Raw genomic sequence first — 17,252 nt, 5'->3', positions numbered from 1 at the left:
GACCCAGGACCCCCAGCACATCCTCTAGCAGCTTTGAGCGAGAGGGCGAGAGTAACCAGTCAAATACTGTTAGACCACGCGGAACATCTGCTCACCGTCCATTTGCATCCTCAAAGATTTCAGTTCTGCCAGATGCTTCAATTGGTGAGATCAGCGAGAAATTTATTACATCTATACATTGAACCGGCATGTTCTGTGAGATGAGGTTGGGCATGCTGTCTTCTATGTGCTATAGTTTAGAAGAGTGAGTGGGGATGACTGAAGATGTTGGAACCCTGAGGATCTTGTTTCAACATGGATATGAAGAGGATGTTTCTTCTTATGAGAAATAGAGGTCACTGTTCAATGTGAGAGTTGCCTTAAGTGCCATGGTGATTTTTCTCTTCCTTCAAAGGGTTGTGAATCTTCAGAACACTCTTCCTCAAAGTCAGTGGAAGCAGAATGTTTTTATTTTTAAGGCTGAGGTTGAAAGATGCTAGGTAAAACCAAAGAGTATAGGGGGTTAAACTTGGAGTAGGTAGGCCGGAATGCAGAGCTGAGGTGAACTATGATCTTGGTAAATGATGGAGTCAGCTTGAAAGGCCAAATGCCCACTCCTGGTCCTAATTTATATGTCTCTATGTATCATGTGCAGCAACCACACCTATCTGACCCACCCCCCACCAACCCCAATCCAATAAAATAGGTCCAATATTCCTGCTTCCTTCATATAATGCATTCTGTAAAACATAAGACATTGGTAAGATGAAAGAAATATGTTAGTATGTACAACTCTAACGATGATGGGGTTTTAATGACCAAATACTGAGGAAATGTTGATGAAAAGCTTATTTTGACAACTACTGACTTGTTTACATTGGCTATGAAATTTCAAGGTTATGAGTGCAATCCAATGTCTGGCATGATATAATTCAGTCCAGCTAGTATTACACAGCTCTAAATAATTGATTCTGTATTCTGTATCGCCCTGCATTTCAGATTTTTGTTTATTAAATTATTTACTAATTTTGCTGCAAACATTGACGCAAGATGGTCAGGTTGAACCCTTTTTGGATCAGTGCAAAAGGGGACAGTCTGCAAATCTATTTTTTAAGTGCAAACCTTCCTTTGATGTTACAGCTCATGCCGGTGTTCCCATAGTGAAAGAGTAGGAGATGACCTATCTAAGGGAAGAAAATTCAATGTAGTGATCATTTTATCCAGAATTGAAATGACAAATATATCACAACATGAGTCGGGCATTAATTATTGCAAGCGCAAAAAAAATACACTGAATTGTAGGGAGAGAGATTTCAGAATATTTAATTAGGCAGTGCGTCTCTAATCTCAAGTACATGTTTTATTTTGCTGGAAGACTGCACTGTTGACTTGAATTCTTGTTCTCTCAAGATGTAACAACAATTTCCCTTGTTTTAACTTAATTGTTTTGTCACGTAATGTAATTATATTGGTTGTTATTATACAATTCATTAAAGTGAACACTTGAATAGCAGCGGAGGAGGTACTGCTGTGAGGAAAGGAGCGTGTTCAGCTTCAGATGCAGATTTGGGTTGGCAGGGTGGAGGGGGAGTTGCAGGAAGACTGCAAACACAAGCTCCATAGCATTAGCTAGATATCTTGAGATACAAAGATGGTGTTTTTCTGTAGCGGGGAGTTCTGGTGGTGGTGGTGAGATTTTGATATTAAGAAGGGTGCCGCAGTTTTACTAATTTTTGTGCAGGTGTTAGTGTCATGGAGTATTACAGCACCAAAACAGGCCCTTCAGCCTATCTAGTCCATGCCGACCTGTTTCTCTGCACCCACTCTCAGAGCCAGCTCTCCATACCTCTTCTTCCACATAACTATCCAAATTTCTCTTCAATGTTGCAGTTGAACTGGCATCTACCACTTCTGCTGGCAGCTCGTTCCACATTCACCTCACCATCTGAGTGGAAAAAGATCCCACTCAGGTTCCCTTAAATCTTTCACCTTTCACCCTCAACCAAAGATTGTGTCACACAAACTCAGGGGAAAATGCCTGCATACATTCACTCTGTCTATGCCCCTCTTAATTCTGTGCACCTCTAAGATTCCACCTCATTCTCCTACCCTCCAGATGAAAATCCTAACCTATTCAAACTTTCCCTATAATTCAGGCCTTCAGATCCCAGCAACATCTATTGATTTATGAAGGACAATGAGCCCCGTTGGAGGGTCTCAGCCTGAAATGTCAACAGTACTGTTTTCCATAGATGCTGCCGGGCCTGCTGAGTTCCGCCAGCATTTCGAATGTGCCAAAAGCTGTCTTTGCTGACCTATCTACATCTGACATTACTTTCAAGGAATTATGGATTTCTGTTCTTAGATCTCTCTGTTCTACCTCATACCTCATTGCGCTATCATTCACTGCGCAAGTCCTACCCTGCTTTGTCCTCCCAAAATGCAACACCTCACACTTGCCATTTTGCAGCCCATTTTCCCAGCTGGTCCAAATCATGCTCCAAACTTTAGCCTTCTTTGCTGCTTACTATGCACCCAATCTTGGTACCAATCACATTTGCTGAGCCAGTGTATCATCTAGATCTAGAATGTAGATGGTAACAACAGATGCAACACCAATCCCTGAAGCTCACTGCTGTGTTGGGCACTTTCTACATGAACTCTAATGGGAGTTTCTCTACCTCTATCTACCTCTTTCTTAACTGTCTGTTGCAGCCTGACCTGCCGAGTATTGTAATGTCTGTTTTCAGATTTCCGTCATCTGCCGTTTTGATTGTTTTGACTAGCAGCTCGACCTTGCTCTTGTCCTAAGCATTCGGTTGTCAGATACTAGGCTAAACCTAAGTCCTGCCAGGCAAACAACAAAGGTCTTGTGCCCAAGCTGATGAAGAGTATAGAGATCTTCTGGCATCCAGCTCAGGTATCCTCTCACCAGCAATTATCAACAAAAGTATTATTAAGCGGCTGTTCAGCTCATTCCTGTCTTGTGAGACCTTGTTGGATTAGAATACCTGCACTTCAAAGTAATTTGCAGTGTGTGGACCTTTTGAGGTATGTTAATAGGGCAAGGTACCCTACAAATGCATTTTACAGGTTGAGCACCCCTTTCAAAAATGCTTGGGGCCAGGAGTGTCTCAGATTTTGGAATATTTGTATCTGATATTCCTTGGGGATTGGACCCAAGTCTAAACACAAAATCCATTTACATCACATATACAACTTATACATATACCTTGAAGGTAGTTTTATATCATATTTTAATGGCTATCACTACATTGGTCACACAGGTGGACAGTCAGTGGTTGTTTGGCATTGCTATCATTCCCAACTGTATGTGGCAAGATGGCGCCAGTGACCAATGCAACTGATGATGTCCTGCAAACAGTTCACAAAGATACGTCTCTTTCTTCTTTTAACTGTATGTCTAATACTAATCTGTGTATGATTGGAGCCTGCAATTTACATTTTGACGGTGTGTTTTTGGGCCGACTGAGCGATCTGTTGCTTTTGCTATCTGAGGGAATTCGGCCTGTTCCGGAGCGAGGTTGATAAATTAATATGCAGCCTAATGGCAGACCGCAAACCTATGACTGGCTCCATTACTCGCCGATCCTGCCTGTTAAAGCATCGAGCAAATGAGAGTGGAAGGTGAGCGGGCGTTCAGCACCATCTGCTATGTTTCATCGGTCTCTCTCTGCCTCTTGCTTGCTGCTGCCAGAGGAAGGTGCAGGAGTCTTGGCTCTTGGGCAAGGATTGATCGGCAGTTTGCGGATTGGATTCATTTTTTTAGGGGACTCTGCAGTGCTTGTTATGTGTCTTTTTTGTTTCGGGTTACATCATTTTTATTGCTATTTTGATCGGGGTACTTCGATGCGGACTGGCTCTGCAGCCTACAGTCAACGAACAATGCAGTGTTAAATTAGACTGAAATGAACTAGGCTGAACATTCTTATACTGTTTCAATAACTCTGCAGTTTGATGTTTAATATTCTGTGTGTTGTTCCCTCATTTTTTTTGCTGTCTGTGTAATTTGTTCTTTTTTAGCGCAGACAGTGATGTTTTTCTTTGAACAGGGTTCCATGGTGCTTCTTGATTTTGGGGCTGCCTGCAGGAAGAGCGTGTACATACTTCGATAATAAATGTTCTTTGAATCTTTGAATTTGAATTATCTGTTACTAGTAAGCAGTTTTTGCCTTACACTTACAAGGAAGTCTGTAGATGCTGAAAATCCAAGTATCGCACACAAAATTCTGGAAGAACTCAGCAGGCCAGGCAGCATCTATGTAAAAGAGTAAACAGTTGGCATTTCAGGCCAAGACTCTTCATCAGATGTGATGAAAGGTCTTGCCCGAAACGTCGATGCTACCTAGCCTGCTGAGTTCTTCCAACATTGTGTGTGTGTTGTTTGTCTTACATTTGTTCATCAGACTTATGTACTGACGCAGCCATTCAGCATGCCAGATTTTTGTCAGCAACTATCTTGGCAAACTCATCAATGAATTTCTTTGCTGCTTTGTGATCACCTGACATTTTATCACCACAAATCTCTAAAAATCTAATGCCATCCATTTTCTGAAATGTTTGCAACCAGCCTGCTGAATATTCACAATTACCTTCAATTTTCAGTTTGTCATGATAGATCTTTGCTTGTTTCACCCTCAGGACATCGTTAAGCAGCATATGTTCACTCTGACACTGACAAATCCACTCTTTCAATACACAATCAAATATCTTCATTTCTCGCTTTATGCAGTGTTTTTCTATTTTTCATTAACTTCTGTTCATTACATATGAGGGGTAACTGATAAGTTCGTGGCCTAAGGTAGGAGTCAATTTTAGAAAACCTAGCCCATTTATTTTTCAACATAGTCCCCTCCTACATTTACAGACTTAGTCCAGCGGTCGTGGAGCATACGGACCTCCAGAAAGTGTCCGCAGATGGGGTGATTGATAAGTTTGTGGCCTAAGGTAGAACGAGATGAGTTATACAGCCCTCGTTACATGCACATGGTCAACTCTGAGTGATTATAGAGAAAGTTTGAAGTTAATAACTCATCGGGGTGATTGATAAGTTCGTGGCCTGACAGAAGGAGATGAGTTATTAACTTCAGACTTTCTGCATAATCACTCAAAGAGTTGAACTGTATGTGCATGTAATGAGGGCTGCTTAACATCTCCTTCTAGCTTAGGCCACGAACTTATCAATCACCCCTGCTGTGGACACTTTCTGGAGGTCCAAGATCCGAATGCTCCACGACCGCTGGACTGTGTGTGTAAATGTGGGGGGGGGGGGGGGGGGCGGAGAACTATGTTGAAAAATAAGTGTGCTAGGTTTTCTAAAATTGACTCCTTTTACCTTAGGCCACAAACTTATCAAATCACCCCTGGTCGGTGAGGTCACCTCTCAGAATTGCAGTGCACCAAGACCTGCTTGAACGTCACTTGGGAACCTTCCCAGTGCCTTATGGAATTTTCTATTTGTGACATTATGCCAGCGCTCAAAACAATTTCTGATTTCTGAGGTTTTCAGATTCTGAAATTTCGGATAAGGGGTGCTTAACCTGTACTATTGTTGCTGCCTCAACCTGTATAGTACTGTTGTTTCAAACTTTGCAACAGACACTGCCAGTCTTGCATTGCTCTTGTCAGCCACAGATGGTGCTACATCAACAACATAGATAGCGAGAACACAATATCCATGGTCGACCTAAACCAGCGAAAGGCCATACAATATAACCAGTTTACATTCTATGCATAGAATATTTAGCAGCAGGAAACATGCATAAACAGATGCAGGTGAACTTTCCTTTAGGATCATCTTGGCCTGTCAAGACATTAAAACCATATGCAAGACTTAATGAAGTTTAAGGAGAATAGTGCAATTTAAAAATATAGTTTAGTTCTGTTTACTATTGACAAAAATCTTGGAATAGATCTGAAATTTTGGAAGTGTTCAGCAGGTGAGGCAGCTTCCATGGAGAGGAAATCAGAACTCATGTGCAGTTCAGTGATCTTTGAAAAGAATAGTTATATTAAACCAAGAAATCATCAACATGTAATATTAACTATTTTTCTTTTTACAGATATTTGACTTTGCATTCTTCCAGCATCTTCAATTTCTCTTTAGATTTTTAGCATCTGCAATTTGTTCTTATATAAATGTGACTGAAAGAGGCAAATAAAAAATAATTATGAAATTACAACTTTCTGTAGATTGGAATGGAACTAAAGCCAAGCATGCTGCTTAGAAGCTGATAATGATTAATACTCTAATTGAGTTGAAATCAGTGGGATAAACAGAAATCTGTTTGCGATCAGTTGATGTGATGAACCATGTTGTGATTATTAAACAGAGCTCAGCTTTTTAAAACAAATCACCGTGGATCAATTTGTAATTCTGGTATCTGCTTGGATTTTATTTGGAAACGGAACAGAATTAATTTGATCCATTGCAAGAGCAAGAACTTGCATTCAAACGCTACTTTTAATGGATAACACAGTCCAATTTGATTCATGGGCGTCCTCCATGTGACAAAAAATCAAAGAAAGAAATGTTCGAGGAAAGTTGTACCTTGATCAGAGAAATATTTTGACAGTGGATCTTAAGGAAGAATGGATAGAGAAAGAGTGAGAGAAGGGCATAACACTAATCGGGGTCTTATAAACTAATGAAAAAAAAATTAAAGGACAAGAAATGTGACTATTCAATATTTATTAGGATTAGATCAATAAAGGAAACAATGCTCTTTCGAACTTTAATCCTTTTATTCTTAAATCAAAAGTAGCATATATATTTTGGGCAACATTTCAAGATAAAATATTACCACTGGCAGACACAGTACACTTTCTTTTCATTCAAATAAAATGTAATTGCTGTGTCAGTCAGCAGCTAATCATCACTACACATTATCTGATGACTCTTATGGACATAGCCATGAGTGAAATTCTGTTCAGTTCTCAGTAATTGTTTAGCAACCCCTTAATTCTGCAGTTCTATTCAGATTAATTTATTGAACTATGAGATAACCTCTATCATATGAAGTATCACTTCATCACCCTCTCCATGTTGTCACATTCTTAAGTTTTTAGTATCAATTCTATGACATTAATTGAGGTTTTTGTCACTGCTCCTCATTTGTCTTGGTTTTATCTTTTGTATTGATTACGCTCCGCAAAGCAACCAAATGTTTTTTCCTTCTATTTAATTCAAGTTGTTGCTGTTATCCATATGTATTGAGTGCCATTCTTAGTGTTTGAGAAGGTTGTGAAGTGTTTCTTCAGTAATCTCCCAGAGACCACCAAACTAAAGCTGCAGTCTCTGGTGTGTGTGAGCAGCACTTCCAACGCAGTTAGCAGAGTCATAGCTTATGCTCATTTATGAAAATAAATTGTCTTTTCAGTAAATGCTTCTACAGTCCCATTGTTGTTGACTTAAAGTAATAAGCCCTTTTATGTTGCTTCAGATAGGAATGTTCTCTATCGAGGATGTTTCAAGATACCTGCGAATCTAACGGAAACCTTCCCAGTCTATTCGATCCAGCCTAACCTGACTGTTGTTAAATGCACTGAGTTCTGTACTAAAAAGGTAAGTGCAATCTTCCACTATAGAAGACCAGTGATGTAATGGCAGATAGGTTTTGGGTCTTTGTTTGAAATGTGTAAAGGCTGAAGGTTTAAGATTTACAAAATTCCCAGGCAAAAACGGAAGTTCCCACTTGATACAACTCCTCATGCAGTGTCTGTGGCGTAAGCTAAAGTTCCTGAATTGATTCTAGCTGGTTTTGCTCCTCGACCAACTAAAGATTAAACCTTTGAAAATAAAAATGCTTGCTCAAAAAGTGTGAAGGCAAAATCAAAAAGTATATTGAAGTCACATGTTCTCCTTTTCTTGACCTGCTGTCATACAATGTTGAGGGGAAAATATACTTTGCTTGGCTTTTTCACATGCTTGCAGCAAGCCGACATCCATTGGTTCGTGAATCTTATCTTAACGTATTCTCTGAGAGCCGTGTATCGATTTCTTCCATTGTACCATCTCTGGGAGGGCACTTTCCCCTCTCCTCACCAGCCAATCCTTTTTCTGAAACAGAAACACAAACAAAAAGAGGAGTAAACACGAGGAAATCTGCAGATGCTGGAGATTCATGCAACACAAACAAAATGCTGGTGGAACACAGCAGGCCAGGCAGCACCTATAGGGAGAAGCACTGTCGGAGAAGGTAGTACTATCCTTCCTTTCAGTTAGTCCTGATGAAGGGTTTTGGCCCAAAACGTCGACAGTGCTTCTCCTTATAGATGCTGCCTGGCCTGCTGTGTTCCACCAGCATTTTATGTGTGTTGTTCAAAAAGAGGAGTAGGTCATTTGATCATTCAAACCTGATGGACAACTTAAGGTGCTCACAGCTGATTTTTTTAAAATTCAAAACCTTGGCTGGGGTATATAAAGGAGGAGGAGGAGAAAGAAACTTGCCTGGAGACCAAGCCCTGTTGGCAGTGTTAATTGTTTTATACAGTAACTACACGTAATACACTTAAATTTATTTCCTTTGTAATGTCATCCTTGGATAAATGTCTGTCCAATGATACTTGATCATTATCATCTGAGCATCATTGCATGGGATAGTATTTCCCTGTGTTTTGTTACATTAGTGTGCCTTTTTTTCTGCCCTTTGACAATGGACCAACTTTGTTTATAGTATTTTTCTTTACACTTCAGCTTTTTTTCAGATTCGGATTCATTTTCAATGAAGTGATGGGCCTGAACGTAATATTGAGGAAAATTGACAAAGATTAACTATTGCTTGTAACATGAGAGCTGAAATCAGTGGATTTATGTCATTGGGTATGGTTACACAATGTAGTTACAGTGATGAGCTGTGTAAGTACAGGGGAAGCTAATACCTGATGTGGTATTTTCTACGATCATAATGAAACACTGCTTGTGAGCATTGTGGTTAATCCTTTGGAACGAAATTACAATGAATTACAGCAGAGAAGGAAGTAAGTAAGATAGTACATACCAACAAGCAGCTGTTCTTTTGCAGCTATTGGGCATAAAAAGTCTAAACCGGTTGGTCACAAACTATCTCTGGCCTTCAGATTAGTTACAGCCCTTCAAACCAAAAGGCGGAGCCTCAGCAGGGGGAGGGAGCTGATCCCAAGTGAGCTATGTGGTCCCATTCAGAACAGTAAGATGCTGCATTCTGAAAATCAGGACAAGTCACTTTTGTTCTTTACCATTGTGTCATGAGATCTTACCATGCACGTGCTGCAATCAAGCTACCTTCCTTTGCCTTCTCATTAAGATATTTAAAAGGCAAGGAAAGAATAGCTCTGTGTTAAAATCAGTCACTAAAGTCCCTCAGTCATCCTCTTGCCAGCAATTTTAACCTGCTCTCCTGATCTGGCATTTGGGCATTTCCTGTGGGTCCAAATGAGAGTGTGACTCGAAAGGCTGGAGAAAGTAAATCTCCTGACTCCAGTTGATAAGTAGGGTAAGGCCGTGGGTATTAGTATTCAGAGAAGTTTTCTATACTGGTAATTATCTGTGAATCAGGATCATTCATTTGATATGTGGGAAGTTAAAAATGCTGAGGGTCTGCACTGGTTCACCTCTGAATAATTGATCTGTTACCCTCAAGAGTAGAATTACATTTATGATAGTAACCATCCAGTGTATTGAGAATCTTGTAAAAGCAATGAAAGGAATAGTCATTTTATCTGTTTTTCATGGTATTGGTGGAGGAATGAATATTGATCACAGCATCAGGCAACACAGTGAGATCAGTCACACTTACTGGAACTGTACCAGGATGAGATGGCAAGAAAATTATCTTAAGCTCTAATTTGGGCTAAGAGGAACTGAAAATGCTGCATAGTCACCATCCTGACCTAGACCCCAGAGACAATCCTCCATCTTGGGCTTGGTAGCATAGCAGTAGGCATAGTGCTCCCGAAGCACCTGCAACCCTGGTTCACTTCCACCATGGTCCGTAAGGAGTTTGTACATTCTCACACCATGTGTGTTTCCTCCAGATGCTCTGATTTCCTCCCACGTTCCAAAGAAGAGTGGGTGAGTAGGTCGATTTGTCACATGGCTTTAACTGGGTGACATGGGCTCACTGGAACTGAAAGGTCTGTTCCTGTGCTGTATTGCTAAACTGAAGTATACAATCTGCTGATTCACCATTGGGACTGCAATGCCCAATGCTGTGAGGCCTATGTGAAGGAAACTACGTACTTACCATCCAAGGCTAGAGTGGGAAGTTCCCTTTTAATCCTATCAGTAATCCTGCAGAAGCAGTTTTGCATATGGTTGCTGTTATGGTATTGTTGGTGCACAGAGTGGTGAAGAAGCCTTTCGGGAACACTGGCCTTTATTATTCCGTGCATTGAGTACATCAGTTGGGATATTTTGTTGCAGTTGTACAAGATGTTGGTGAGGCCACATTTGAAATATCGTTTTCAGTTTTGTTCATCTTGCTATAGGAAAGATGCCTTTGAGCTGTAAAGAGTGCAGAGCAGATTTACGAGGATGTTGCTAGAACTTGAGGGACGAAGTTACGGGGAGGGGTTAAGCAGGTTGTGAATTTTTGCCTTGCTGCATAGGAGAATGAGGGATGATCTAATAGAGGAATTTAGATAGGATCTATGTGCACAGTCTTATTCCCGGGATTTAGGAATCAAGAGCTAGAAGGCAAAATTTTAAGGTGAATGGGTAAATATTTAATAGGAACCTGACAGGAATCTTTTTAAACCCAGCGGGTAGTGGGTATATGGACTGAGCTTCAGAAGAAATGATTGAGGGATGTACATTAACAACTTTTAAAAGGTATTTGGACAAGCACAAGGATAGAAAAGTTTTGGAGGAAGATATGGTTGAATGGGACCTGATTATAAGGGAATCTTGGTTGGCATGGATCAGCTCGGCCAAAGGGCCTCGTTCGGTGCTATATAGCTATTATTTACTGTTATTGTCTTAACTCAGTTTTTATTTGTGTTTTGAAGAATTGTGTATGAAGGCTCAAGTAATCTTTCACTGTTTATTGTTGTGTGTTTTGCAATGGTGTACTAAATTGCATTTACTTTTGTGGCCTTAAAAGCAACTTATTGAAGAATAACAACCATTAGAGTATAAGCCTGTTTTAATAGAGACCAGTAGGCTTAAAAATGGGATATTGCTGTCAGAAGTTAAGTATGGGTCCTGACAGTAAGCAAATTTTATACGGAACATAATTATGGCCCATATCCAAGCATTCTGTGCTTAGCTTAAAGTCAAGACATTTACAAGCCTTAATGTAAAAACTAATCATAAGTAGGCAAGATATTAAAAAATTTAAATTTTTTGACGCAGTTGTAAAAGTTGCAATGATGTCAAATTTCTCTTTTGATGTAAGTGCATATGAATGTAAGAACTAGGAGTAGGAATATACTAGTTGTATGTTTGAATCTAGAAAGACTGTAACTGACCTTTGTCTCAATTGTTTGCATTCCCCACCTATCCCTTATTTCACCCAGTCTCTTGAAATCTATGCCCTCATTTCTGTTCTAAGCAGTTTTCTCCTTGTTATGGTGCTGTATCCTCTGCCAAGGTAATGACAACCAAGGTAAAAATCCTCACTACATCCATCCTGTCAAAGCCTGTATTCACTTTGCAGCTTCAATTAAGACCAGAAGACATAGGAACATAACTAGACCATTCAGCCCATCGAGTGCTCTCCAGTATTTTATCATGGCTGATCCATTTCTCTCTGAACCTCATTATTCTGCCTTCTCCCCATAACCTTTCACGTCCTGACTAAACAAGAACCTATCAAACTCTGCCTTAAAAACAGGCAATGACTCAGCCTCCACAGCTGCTTGTGGCAACAAATTCCACAGATTCACCACCCCCCTGCTAAAGATCACCCCTCACTCATCGAAACTCTGTTGAAAGCAGACCTAGTTCACTCAATTGCTTCTTGAAGAGCAAACCTGACAATTCTGGAGCCAGTTTGATGAAGCTTGTTGCTGATCTTCTGTGGCAAGTGCACCATTTTTTTTTCAGGAAGGAGAGCAAAATACAGTACAATACTCCAGCTGTGATGATATCAAAATCCTAATTGTTAGATGACATCTTTATTCCTGATCAGCACACTATGTTAACTTATCTGATTTGAGGGTGTAATTTAGCTACTAAAAGTTGCTACAGTATCATTCGACAAAAAAGAAGTAAGCTGAGACAGTGCGTGGGGTCCCTGCGGAAAGTTACATGGATTGCCAACCGGTTAGAGGGAGCTGTGCGATCTTCTGTGACAGGCAGCTAGTATCCATGTGTATTGTGGCAGCTTCTTGAAGGGTCAAAGGGCTTTTGACCCTTCACAGCACTGTTGTCACAAACTTTATAAAAACAGTTATAGATGAATATGCCCCCTCAGAATCAATCAGAGTCTTCCCCAACCAGAAGCCCTGGATGAACAGTGAGATGCGGATCTGCAGAGGACCAGATCAGTGGCATTCATGTCCGGCAAACAAGTAAGAAACAAAAGGTCCAAGTACAGCTTCCAGAAAGCCATTTGAAGTGGCAACTCCCGATACTGAAGGATGCCCAACAGCTATGCCAGGGCTTGAATGATGTGAAATCAAGTGGCATATATCAAGGCTTCACCACCAGCTGAGCACAATGCCTTCTGTGCATTGTTACGAAATTCCCGTAACTGGATCACTTACCAACAAAGATAGAGAGGTCCGTTGAAGTCTGACGGTACTATTTTTAAAAGTCTTTATTTATAAAGGGGCACAAAATAAGATTAATACAGACATTCAGATAATATACATTGTTAATACTCAATCTAAAAACGCAGGTATAATAATAAACAATAGCTCTATCATTTGTCTAGGGGATATTGTATTGTCTGATGGAAAGATAAAAGTCACTGTCCTTCCAAGCTGCAGCTCTTTGGGTTTAAGAGAGACGGTTTGAAACTTGCATGAGTCTTTATGAGGCCAATCCGTTGAGTCGGGGGAGTTGGTTCCCCGTTGTTAGTTCCAAGTTGTTTTCCGTGGTACCAGCCACCAGCCCCCAGGCAAAGGAACGGAACACACATGGCTTCCTTCAAATGGCTTCCCGCTATTATGGGATCGCTAGCGTTTCTTCTGGTGCATCTGAGGGGCTGTCCCTACAGCCCCCCCCCCTTTTATCTTAATTTGCCGGGTAGTAGATGTCAATCAGGTTGGGGTGATGCAATCTCTCTCTCAACCAGCCCACTTTGCCCGAGGGCTTGCACGTAGCATAGTCCCCAATCCACAAATGTTGTCCCCAGGAGACAATGGCCATGTCTCTCTCTCATTTCCTGGGTCCTCTGACCCAACCCAATAATGCTCTTGCAATTCTCACAAAGGAGGGGGCTGCCCCACACCCTTCGGCCCCTCAGAGCTGTGGTACATTCATAACAGCTTGCCCTGACCATCATGGAGGAAACTTCACGAACTCTCACAGCCCATGATGATCCTCTGAGGCCAATGTGAGGGCATCCTTCAGAAGGGTGAACCCACAAAAAGCCAGATGGGGTACCTGGCTGAGTACTAATCAACTGGCTGGATATCTTTGACCTCTGACTTTGGTTGTCCGAGGACCCAACTGTTTCAGACTGGCTTCAGTTATACTGGTGCCTAAGAAGAACATGTTAACCTCTCTCAATGGCTATCATCCAGTAACACTTACAACCATTGTGATAAAGTATTGCAAAAGGTTGTTGATGAAACATATCAACTCCTGTTTGAGAAGTGACTTAGATCCACCCCAATTTGTGTACCGACACAACAGGTCCACAGCAGACACGATTTCACTGGCTCTTCACTCAACCCTGGAATATCTGAAAAGCAAAGATGCATATATCAGGATATTCTTTATCGACTACAGCTGTGCATTTAATACCATTGTCTCCTTAAAACTAATCAATAAGCTTCAAGACTTTGGTCTCAATACCTCCTTGTGCAATTGGATTCTCAATTTCCTCAGCTGCAGACCCCATCAATTCGGATTGGGAACAAAATCTCCTCCACAATCTCCATCAGCACAGGTGAACCACAAGGCTCAGTGCCTAGTCCCCTGCTTTACTCACTTTATACTTATGACTGTGAGGCTAAGCACAGCTCCAATGCCATATTTAAGTTTGCTCTCAACACCACAGTCGATGGCTGAATCAAAACTGGTCACAAATCAGCATTGAGGATGGAGATTGAAAATCTGGCTGAGTGATGCCAAGCAACTCAGAGGTGGAGAGGGTCAGCAACATTAAATACCTCAGAGTTATGCTGTAACTTCAGAGGATCTGTTCAAGGCCCCACACATAAGTATCATTAGATTCCCAGTTGCCCATATCTGTCATGCTTTGTTTCCCAACTGTCACTTAGTATCCCATCTGCTGATCTCTAATCTTGCTGTGCTTGTCTTTCACTCTCACAGGAACATACCGGCTTAGAATTCTCATTATCTCCCCTTTACAAGGCTCCCACATATTGCAATCCATGGGTCCTCTGTTCAACCACGCTGCCTGGACCCCCATGTTTATCCTACCTTTTGTTTATCTTCCCAAAGTACACCTCCTCACATTTGCTATTGCACTGCTTGACTTTCCAGCTGACATTTTTTCCTGCTGTCACCTTAATCAATTTTCCCTTCTATCCATATCATCAATTTTTGTATTATCTGCAAACTTAGTAGCCGTGTACATTCACGTCCAAGTAACAAACATCAGGTATCCCAGCATAGATCCTTGTACCTACAGTCACAGACTCCACCAGCAGCTCTTCACCACCACCTTATACCTCCTACTACCAAGCTAACTTTGCCAACTTGCCTTGAATCTCATTGACTTCAGCTTTTTGGATCTCTCCCTATCACCTTTTAAAAGACTGATGTTTATCTGGAGCTGTTTCACCTACAAGCAGCTGCACTCAATCCATTTTTGCCAGGTGTTGCATTATGCTATTGAGCAAAGGCTTTCCCTCCAATTTAGGACCCTGACTTGCAGACCATCTTTGTCCCTCTCCAAGTCTAATTTGAAGCTTATGGAATGATAATTACCATTCCCAAAATGTCCACTTTCTAGCATTTCCACCATTTGCTTGGCTTAATTTCCCAAAAAAATAAATCCAATACAGCACCTTGTCTGATATAATTATCTACATATTGCCTCAAATCTCCCTTGGAGAAGTTCACAAAATTTTCCCCTTCTAAGACCATTCTCAGTCAATATCAATAAAGTTAAAGTTCCCACAATAATAACCCAATTGCTTGTGCACCTTTCTGCAAAATTGTGTGTATTCACTCCTGCCTCTAAAGTATTTACAGAATTTGCCAATAGAGATGCAAACCTTGATACTGAAATGCTTTGCATGTTACCATTAATGGAACAAGATGATTTCCCTGAACGTTTTTGTGCAGCAGAAACATATTAAAAGGAAAAGCTAATCTTTTCCTTATAAAGATTAAATTGCAAGACCTTGGCAGGAAAGTATGAGATTAGCGATGGCCAAAATAACCCATGCTACAGAAATGCAAGTACATTTGCTCCATTCTGTGGGAATTTGCACCTTAAAGTTAATTCTGAAACCCAATCAAATCTCCTTTTCAGGTGTGCATTTATGCACGTTCTTTATTTTGTTAACCCATCTCTGCCAGTTCGCCCACTTATTTTTTCAAGTGTAATATGGGTAAGATAGAGCCCCAACAGGATGCAGAAACAAAACATTAATTTTGACGTTACGTGTGCTGATGATTTATAACCTCAAAACCTCAAAAAGTTAATTTCTTTAATTAGTGATGCAGAACAACATGTTTATCCTTAATTTATTTTAGTTTGGGGATCAAACAGATACTACGTTTATATTGTTTTGATAAAGTGGCATTGGTATATCAGATTTTGTCTGATCTTGTTTTTAGCATTTTTTATTTGTATTTCAGATTTCCAGAACACATGTTTTTTTTTTCTTTCTATATAATATCTAGATGACTGCTCCATCTAACATTTAATTTTTTTTTTGGGATACGGTGTGGAATTGGCCCTTTGAGCTGTGCCACCCGGCAGATTTAATCCCCCGATTTAGTCTTAGCCTAATCACGGAACAATTTACAATGGCCAGCTAACCTACCGGCCAGTATATCTTTGGGCTGTGGGAGGAAACAGGAGCACCCGGAGGAAATGTGAGACAAACAAATTAAAGCATGGGATCAGAAGTGGGTAAAATATGCTTTGTTGATCTGTGGGAATTTGCTGCATTTTGATTCCAGCTGATGTATCTCTGAGTGGTGGTATTAAAAATGAAATTAATATTCCATTAACAATTCCATTGCTGGTCATTTAAAGTTGCCATCCAGTTAATAACAATGTGATCAGTACTAGGAAAAAGTATTATTACTGGTACAAACTGCAAATAAAGGGAAATCAGTTCTCAAGTAGTATCAAGTAGGGTTGAGTCTCACATTGTTGGTTTGATTTCTACTTTTCAGAGGGAGATCTTGAATAAAAAACTATTTTTGTAATTTCAGAGCATTGCAGAACCTCTATGTTGTCAAGCATAATTTATTGTAGATAAAAAGGATAGGTAACCGTGGTAACAATACACTGAGGATTTTTTATTGCCAATTAGTTTGGGATTCAATATTGATATTTTGCAGGAGATTCCACTCTGTTGCTGTGAACTGTCATGTTCCTGTCTCAGCAGTTTTTTTTTATCTGTTCGTTCTGATGCCAAAGTAGATGTTTGATGGGGCTCGAGTGTGTTGTAGATAGTAAGAATCATATTTTAATTAGAAACTGTTAATAGTTTATGAAGCCCTTGATTATTGTATAATGTATTGCTCTGTTGCTATAGTCATTGAATAAGCCTTTGTTTAAAAGAAGTTTGATTGCAATTGTGCCCTAAGGTCGGTTGAATTCCTTGGGGTGAATGTCTTCAACCTTCATCTTATTTTTCTTGCAAATGTCATTGCTGACAATTTTTCAGAATGCATATAAAGTGTACACTGTGAACCCTCTCCATGAACCAGATTGTAAAAGCAGAGGACAACTACAACTTTAAGGCCATAAACCGCAGCAATTAACTGTGCCACTCTTCTGACTCTGTCATTTTCAACTTGTTCACTGAAGCACACAAGAGATAAAACCATTATGGAACACCACCCACCAGCAATGAGGGTCCATGTCACGCTCCTGAAGAATGCACGCCTCTTTCCAAGTTTCAAGGTCCACCCATCAGTGAAGCTAGACACTTATCAGTGAAATTTACTG

General features: G+C 40.4%; 1 protein-coding gene across 1 annotated transcript in view; it reads left to right on the top strand.

The window, feature by feature from the left end:
• LOC132395103 (sialate:O-sulfotransferase 1-like) overlaps positions 1–17,252 on the top strand; it is a 127,456-nt gene that overhangs the window by 90,029 nt on the left and 20,175 nt on the right. The window contains exon 7 of the mRNA XM_059971413.1: positions 7,443–7,564. Coding sequence (XP_059827396.1) covers positions 7,443–7,564 — 122 coding nt within the window. The remainder of the gene's footprint in view (positions 1–7,442; positions 7,565–17,252) is intronic.

This window comes from Hypanus sabinus, chromosome 6 (genome assembly GCF_030144855.1).
Source record: "Hypanus sabinus isolate sHypSab1 chromosome 6, sHypSab1.hap1, whole genome shotgun sequence".
In the NCBI taxonomy this organism is placed as follows: Eukaryota; Metazoa; Chordata; class Chondrichthyes; order Myliobatiformes; family Dasyatidae; genus Hypanus; species Hypanus sabinus.
Note: the sequence above shows the minus strand (reverse complement) of the source record. Positions and strands in the feature narration are given on the sequence as shown.